At 31.9% G+C, this 8753-nt stretch overlaps 1 protein-coding gene across 1 annotated transcript; it reads left to right on the top strand.

The window, feature by feature from the left end:
• Nucleotides 1-1918: 1918 nt before the first annotated feature.
• On the top strand, nucleotides 1919-7620 carry LOC134707496 (sperm microtubule associated protein 1-like). The gene is made up of 3 exons (XM_063567277.1): nucleotides 1919-2524; nucleotides 6554-6656; nucleotides 7166-7620. The coding sequence occupies exons 1-3, from the start codon at nucleotides 2240-2242 to the stop codon at nucleotides 7321-7323; spliced, it is 546 nt and encodes a 181-aa protein (XP_063423347.1). The 5' UTR covers nucleotides 1919-2239; the 3' UTR covers nucleotides 7324-7620.
• The last annotated feature ends 1133 nt before the right edge of the window (nucleotides 7621-8753 follow it).

Here is an 8753-nt window from a genome sequence, read left to right as displayed (position 1 = left end):
TTCAGTGTTTAAAGATGTTTTTGAAACAGGGATGAATTTAAAAAAGAACATTTAAATACAATACAGAAGTGCATTTGCTAAATTTAGGTGTGGCGTTGCCCCCTTGCGAATAGGAACAAGTCACTATGAAAATAAAACTGTAAATGAAAGAGTTTGCTTTGTGTGCAATGATAAAATTGAAGATGAGAAACATGTTATTTTAGATTGTCCTTTATATACAGATTTACGTGAAAGTTTATTTATGACGTTATATACTAGTAGTATATATCTGTTTGAATTGAATATTTCTTTGAGAAAAAACTAATGCTGACTGTTGTGTATTTGATTGTGACTTCTCGTTCAATTCAAATCCCAACAGGCTTTAAAAAAAAAGCCGATAATTTTTGATTACATGTAAAGAAAAAAACTGAGCTCTTTGTTTGCCTTTTGTTGCTTATTTTTCAGTGGTTAATTGTTCGAGCAACTAAAGATTAAAAGTATGACACTTTAAACAGACTCTTGATAAGTATCATATTTTTTTAAGCAGGATAAAGAACATCAGTGCACTATTGTGAAAAAAATAAAACTGACCAGTTTTGTACAGTAAAGTAAAACAGAGTTGACTACGTTACTATGAGAGGGGTCGGCGCTAATAAAGTATTGCTTTTTTCTGACAGTACTAGTGACAGAAACAAGTGTTCTCCCATTTCTCATGTGTATTCAAATTTTAGACTCTTTCAATGATAACGTATTTTCATTTCGTTTTTGGCCTGATGTTGCCTGAAATAGCAGCCAATGGACGCTAGAACTACTATTTTTGATCATGAAATTATGTATCATTATGGCATTAATATTGTCCTTTTGATGCCTTTTAGCTTTCTTTGTGGTGTGAGTTTTGCACATTGTTGAAGGCCGTAGAGTAACATATAGTTACTAGCTGCTACGTCTAGTGAAAAGTTATCTTTAAACAATCATTCCACATCTTATTCTTATAAGAGTGGTAGAATCGGTGACTGAATAATATAATCCGGGCTCTGTAATGATATGTTTATAAGTAGAACTGCAACTGAAAATCCTAATAATCGTTTAAGTCAGGTAAAAATGCTATATTTCTATGATATTACCATGCTATCTTCCCTAATATTCATGTAATATTTGCCGTTGGACGTTAAACAGTTATCAATCTGTGTGCTTGTTTTCTATAATGAACTTCTGCTTACACTTAAAAAAAAAATAGTAGTATTATTTGAAATATAAATTTCAATCCTTCTCGGCTGATCTTTGCAGTATGGATGTCTTAATCGCAAATATATCAGTTATGATATAAGAATGGAATCAGAATAAAATATTTGATATAAGATATTTAAAAGTTTATTTTAATTCCTGTGATTCTTGATAAGAAAAACACTTTTCATACGCATGATCCTGAGGCTAATCCTATAGCGTCTGAAAATCATAACTGTTGCTTATGATATTATATTTTCGCTGAGCTTGCGAAATTTGTGAATGTTCTTGATTTCAAATAAAAGTGATATTATCTTATTTTCAATAAGTAAACAACACATCTATATATTCACTTTGCACTTGTATTCGTGTTTGTGAAATAACTGGTATTAGAAGTAGCAATTGATGATTTGTTTGGTTCGATAATTAAATCATCCAGTTGTAAAAAGTCATTTGAATAACAATTCGGCATAGAAATGAATAGGCTTGTTAACTTGTTACCTCAGCTTGTTACTCGTGTTTCAATCTTATATAATGTGTTATTTGAAAGAAAAAATCAATGTTTGTATTTTAATTCGCTTTTTGTCTGGTACATAATTCTTCTAGAAATCAGATTGGATAATCGGAAAATAGGATTAACGGATTTATAAAAGGGACTGGACAATTATCAATATTTTATTGAATAGAGTCCGATTAATTACATCACGTGACTATTCTTGCACGACAACGGTGTATTAGGTATATTTTACCTTTTAATTAACATATGAATACACGTTCAATTCGCATTGTATTTTAAATACATACGCTAAGACAGTTAAAGGGATATACTAGTTTAACGGCCGTTATTTTATCCGTGTGTCAGCTAACATAGCAACGGCGGAAGTCTATATAGAAGCTTATTCATGTGTACATATTGACTGTGCGAAAACAAAACTGTGACAAGTTTGAAGCTTATAACTAACTGTTACTTTGTATACATTTTGTTTATTTTTAAAAATATTTTGGAACTAATTCATCATAAAATTGAAAATTGAAAATGGAAGTCAAAGGAGAGCAACAAAAGAAAAAGGATAAACCGACAAAAGGTAGACACAACAAAATCTACCGCACTCCACCAACCCCAGAACCTGAGGAACTGCTTTCAAAAGAGCGAACATTTGTCTTGGACAGCAATGCGTGCAGTAGTATTTCTACAGACTATTCGAAAACGAACCCAAAGCTTGGCCCAGTGATACCACCTTATAATTCACAGAAGGATATACATTCACGAAATTATTACGAGTTTGAAGGAGTACCTAAAACTCTCAAGAAGACCCAACAGGTAGGAAGATGGTTCTCTTTTACTGGTATATCGTTATTGTAACTTTTAAAAGTCAGAATGTTTCCTTATATATGGCTTTAATTCGTAATCACGATTTATGCAGATACGTTTTACATTTAAGGGACCAGCTGAAGGATGCCTCCGGGTGTGGGAGTTTCTCATTGTATTGAAGACCCATTGGTGGACTTCAGTTGTTGTCTGCTCTATGGTCGGATTGTTGTCTCTTTGACACATTCCCCATTTCCATTTTCAATTTAACTGGTTATAAACTTAACTTTTGTATATTTACACAACGTTATGACAAATCACATAGAGACTTGTGATTTGAAAGTTTACCCTGTCTCTTCATAATATAAAAAAATAGTTGTTTTGTTTCCAAATATTTATCGAATGCACTGCTTCAAGAAATTGAAATGTTTAGATAAACCAGTACAATGGATCATATACTACTAGTATATAGGTATATTGATATAGGGTGCTTATACATTTAACATTGAAGAATTGTCCTTTTTTTTTTACTAGAATCTGAACTGGGTACAACTGTAATTATCATTTTAACAGTAGGTACAGGTTGAATGTGTGGCATCTCTAGATCCTTTTATTCTATTTATTGATACTAAAACGTTTAAGTGATGACTGTGAATGATCATGAATTAGGTTCCGAACAAAACATGTAAAATGTCAACTTAATTGGAAGGAACTACAGCAAGAAATTAAAAATGAAATGAAATATTTGCACCCCATGAAAACAGGAACATTTCCTATGCGTTTTGAAACATTTTACAAGACTTGCCATTTTGATTTAAGTTATTATAATATGAATTTATTTGAGTATTGACCTTCTGCTTTAGATTACAATATAAACTATTTAGCTTGAGTTTACAATATAAACTATATGAAAGATAAGAAATATCTAGTCTTGTTTGTTCAACACAATATATTATACATTATATTTTGAATACTTACTTCAATTAAACCTAGGTTTTATTTGCTTTTTGATAAATTCAATCAATGAAGTTTTATTTAACGAATAATTCGAACAAACACCACATTTAAATTGAATACCCGAACATAACATGTCAAACAAAACACATACTGGGGATAAAATTGTCAATATATCTTTAATTTAAATTCTTTCACGTGACTGAGCAGGTTTAATTATATATATTTTATCGCGCTATCATCAGCATGACATTTTAATTTTATCAATTAGTTGAGCATTTCATTGAGTTTCAACTTGTATTAGTAGTCTAATTGATTTTACTGATAAAACTTTAAGCATATAGATTAGTTTTTTTTAACATATATTTCCCTACCCAACAATGTATTTCTTTTTTCTCATGTGGGATTTCTGAGTAAAGCTTATTCATTGTTTGATCGCAATGTCCAGTGGTTAATATTTCATGCATATTAAGGATATATTGAGCTTTTCCGATGTACAAAGAAAATGATCAATCTGCTTTTGACAACATCTTGAGTAGTATAGTAGTAGGAGCAGTTATGTTGGAACTTATCAATGTCAGATTTTTTTATTTTTATTTTTTTTTGGGGGGGGGGGGGGGGGGGGGTAACGTTCTGTAAAGTAAAGTGGGTTGTGGGCCTTAGTTTGCATTCTTGTCGTTTGGTCTCTGGTTTATAGTTGTCCCATTCAAAATCATACCACATCTTTTTATTTTCATATCTTTTATTTTCAATATTTTGCCCAATTGCATTCTGCATTTTGTCAATGTTTTTTTTGAAGGTAAGAAAATTGATTTTCGCCAAAAATTTATTGTCTTCCAGTTCTACTAGTTCTTACAAGGACCGTCTTACAAGGCCAACATATTTTAAAATGCTCTTCCCCAATGTCCTCAAGAAATATTATTTATCTATGTGTGTGTCTATTTGATGTATTATTGTCTAGCATTTGTCTAGCGCCTAAACCCTATCATGTTGACAGCTTTGTCAATAAACATGTGTAACATTTAAATCGAACCTTATATAAGAGGGTGCTAGGTTCTCCAACTATTTATTTATTAAAATATCTTTCAACTCGTACATTTTAATGTTATAAATTTGTGCGTGAGACTGTGAATAATAAGCCGTAATTCAAGTTTAGTGTATTGTCAACATTAGAACTTTGCAACTTAGTTAAAATGTACCCCCTGGGTTTGTGAACTTATTTAAATGTTTAGGTAACACATTGTCAAGAAAGTATTCAGATAGAAAAGGCGACTTTAGGCTACTCATATGACCTTGTATTAGTTTGTATACTTTCAATATCATCATGCATAGAAATCATGTATTGTAGGATTGTTGTCTCTTTTTTGTTTAATCCTGCATTTCTTTATAGAATGCAATGGTGGACCAAAATATGTAAATATGATCATCCCTTGGTCTTCTTTTGATCAACAGCAAAAACTTCGCCAAAGTGGACATCCGTTTGGATACATAAATTCGTAGCCATGTCCGTTTATGGTGACGTTAATTCCCGATGGCTTTTGTAGATAGATAGCACATTATATTCCTATGTTGCCTATTGCAAGACTGAATTTGTAAACCTATCCAATTTAAGGCTTATTTTCCAGTGGCGCCCATAAATTTCTACCCCTCCATATATGTCGACCCTATTGTAGGACCTGCATATACCTATTGTGTTATTGCTAATAAGATTTCGTTGTAAACACGCTTGGAATATTTGCCACTGACCGTATTTTTAGCAAATAACAGTCCTTCTTATAGTTAAAAACGTATGTAATGTATGGATCGGCACCTGTGTATTGACTACTATAAATATGGTGTCAGTCGGCTAAAAATCATGTCAAATAAGGGTGTTTGTGTTTGCTGTGAGGGATGTATAACTACATATCCACGTTGGGTCGGAATGTGCTCCTCACGAGTGTCATAATAACACTCACCAGTCGTTAAAGAAATAAGTGCCTTGCAAGATCTCTTTGAGCGATCCCTTGTTGGTTTATTGCAAGGCAAGCTACATTTCCCTATCCAACATAGCTTTGTGTTCCAGTGTCATTGGAAATTTATCGCTTTTCACACCAGTCGATTCGCTTTGAAGAAGCTATAATTGATATATAATTACTTCTTTGTCTAACGTCATAAATATGCATAAAATATTTGTCACAGAATCTGCAGAAAACATCAATCAATATAACTGTTTGGTTGTGTTTCATGATAATAACAAACGCAGATCAGTCGCTTTGTGGGGTATATACATGGTTAGATACTATTTCGTAGCTCTGTGATGGATCTCGATGGATCTGCAATTTAAACCTCTATGTCCATGATGTCGCTAAGTTCTCCGTTGCTTTACGTATATGTATAACTCAGCTGCTGCAAAGTTCCCTCAATTAAAACTTACAAGACTTTAAATTTATCTAATAGTGTTCCGCCAGCATGAATGACTATGATTAAGTATTTTTACGTAAATTGAAAAGCAATGAAATATAATTGCTATTTTGCAAAACGTTTTCATTTCATTTCGTTGTATTTTATTCTTCTCGTTTATTCATCCATTACTTCATATGTAATAAATTGATCAAATAAGGTTGGTCGTATTTAAAAGGCCATTACTTAAATAAAACATTTGAAATCTAATAAAATGACAAGTAGTTGACTCAATACCTGGTTATATTTCATGATTTAAAGTGCAATTTTTGTATGAAATTCGAAATAGTTTTGTATTTAAATACCCTGAAACTTTAACCATCAAGGCACAGATAATGTTTTATCACTGGGTCGATATAGGTGAAATGTCTGTCAGGCTGGTGACATCCACGTTGACAAGTGTCTGCGACCTAGTTGCAAGCTTTTCCAAGAGTAAAGTCATACATATTGATACTATATGGCATTCAATTTAAAGATATTGCAACTTTATAAAAAAAAATAAGGCTCTGAGTCCCGCATGAACAGACGTGGCCTATAGAAGGTTTGATGGTTTTATTTTATTTTTAGCAGTCTGATTATTCTGTGTTTGGTTGTCTATTCATTTTTGCGCCTAAACTGCATCTAATTGGTATTTAATTATATTTCCAGTTTGAAAATGGTGGAACTTCTATAGATGGACCAGTTTTAGACTATTTTCACGAACAAGGCACAGGGTACCAGTATTTGTCATTAAGAAACCAGTTTGGTGCTGGTAAGTATAAATGCAAATGTTGAGATTATACTATGATAACTATCAGACTGAAAAATAAGTATTCTGACATAAACTTAAAAAGAGATCTGGGTAAACGTCAATTTGAAACAGCAACCAAACGATACAATTAACTTGGGTATATGTACATGTTAGGATACTCACTTAAAAAACAAGTACAGGTTTCCTTTCAAATTTTTTTGGCGACAAAATTTGGACAGACATTAATCGCAATTTTTGATGTTAATGAATAGACTAAACAAGGTATAGGGTAAACGTCAATGGAACAGAAAAAAACATTAAGAGATCAACAGACGGTCTGAACAGTATATATGAATTAGTATAGATGTCAGGACCATATGAAACACATTTTATATTGTCCACGACAGCCATTTGATGTTGTTTAAAACACAAGATGACGCACAGCAAATTAGTTTTAACATCCCGTAATTAACTTGTTCTTTCTGTGTCTTATATAGTATTTTGAATGACACCATTGTTTTTACCCACAGGACATTCTTCTGAATTGACAGATGGACATTCACAGTTCATGCAAGGTATAAAACCAGTAATAGGATACAACGGAAAATATGGGTACAGAAGAAATTCACCATGGTTACGAATGGAGCCATCGCCTTTCGGAACTGCTAGTCGTTCACCTTCTCACTAAAAAAACAGAAAAAAAGTTACTCAAAACTACTGTGATATCTTGCTCAAAAGTTATATACGTATAAAGTCATCATTTTCTCTGTTTGCTTCATAGTATTCATAACTGACGCTTTACCTTGTTATAACTTGTCTTTTGAATGTTAGCGTTAATAGCAAAAGATACAGAACGACCTAAAAATTAGTATTCAAAAAGTATTATGTGTTTTTTTAATCTTGGTTATACTAAAAATAATTTATTTTATTCTTTATCTTGTATGTAATTTCAATATAACTATTATTAAATTGTTCAGAAGATAAAGATTCGATGTTTTCAGAAACAAGTTTGTTATAATAGAAAAGAAAGGAAACGGGGTATCCATCCAGAAACAAAATCAGAACATGCAAAGCAAAAGAACGGCGCTTTAATTGCTGTTCTTCGTCTCAAAGTCAAAATGAGGCTTTCAAGTTTATACAATTGTGTCTTCTATCTGAGATTACTATAACTCATAGATTATATAGTAATCTCAGCTTCAAATGAGTTAATTTTCTGATTTAAGAAATACAAATATCGCAAAGAACACTTATGACTGTTTGTGGCGTTGATATAACAACAAGAACAACATACTTTTTTCATCAATTATGGACCCACACGGGACATAAAAAGCAAACATGTAAAGAAAAGGGAATATTGATTAGCATAGATACATACAATATAAATACATAATTACGATATATGGAATGTTTTATTGATCTATTTAATAGTTCTGTTTTATTCAACTAGTAACTTGATGATTTCGATCAACATTAGGTTGAACAAGAAATCTCATCAGGCAGATGAGTACGTAGTAAATACGAATACACAGTTAAATGACTGTTCAGTCTTCTGTTAACGTGCACCCTTTTCATCCGTTGTAATTAGTTTCGTTCCCCTATCTTTAATTGTTCAAAATTCCTGAAACCATTTTGACCAGATGAGCCTAATCTAATTAAGAATAAGAAGAAAAAACACGAATAAATACACGTATGTCGTAATCAAACGTATTTATAGGTTTATTGTCATTTGACTGGTTTCGTCTAAAACTTAAATAATAATGATAATTACAAATAGAAGACTGATGGTCATGTTTTGGGACCCCCATGTTTTGTGCTTTTTATCCCTAAAACCACAGGGAAAAAACAAAATGAATTCATCAGGCCGAATCAATTTGCGCCAACTGAAATTTTGAAAAGGTATTTATTGCGCCACTCTCTATTTTTCCGATGTTTTCAATTGCGCTAAAAAATAGAAACAAGTTCAGTAAAAGAATAGTTTCTCATGGAAAGATATCTAATACATGTATGATCATTTAAGAAAATAGAGTCTGATAATTGGAAACCTATCATCGTTATAGAAGATAGGAAATTCACCAAGGCATTAAATTGTAAAGAAAATCGAAGATATCTGATGGTGAT

This window comes from Mytilus trossulus, chromosome 2, assembly GCF_036588685.1.
Source record: "Mytilus trossulus isolate FHL-02 chromosome 2, PNRI_Mtr1.1.1.hap1, whole genome shotgun sequence".
Lineage (NCBI taxonomy): Eukaryota > Metazoa > Mollusca > Bivalvia > Mytilida > Mytilidae > Mytilus > Mytilus trossulus.
The sequence above is the reverse complement of the archived record's forward strand: the minus strand, read 5'-3'. Positions and strand labels throughout refer to the sequence as shown.

Excerpts from the sequence above, each read along its gene's own strand:
- LOC134707496 (XM_063567277.1), top strand. The coding sequence starts at position 2,240 with ATGGAAGTCAAAGGAGAGCAACAAAAGAAAAAGGATAAACCGACAAAA. Across the intron at positions 2,525-6,553 it reads CTCTCAAGAAGACCCAACAG|TTTGAAAATGGTGGAACTTC; the intron begins GTAGGAAGATGG and ends TTATATTTCCAG. Across the intron at positions 6,657-7,165 it reads AAGAAACCAGTTTGGTGCTG|GACATTCTTCTGAATTGACA; the intron begins GTAAGTATAAAT and ends TTTTACCCACAG.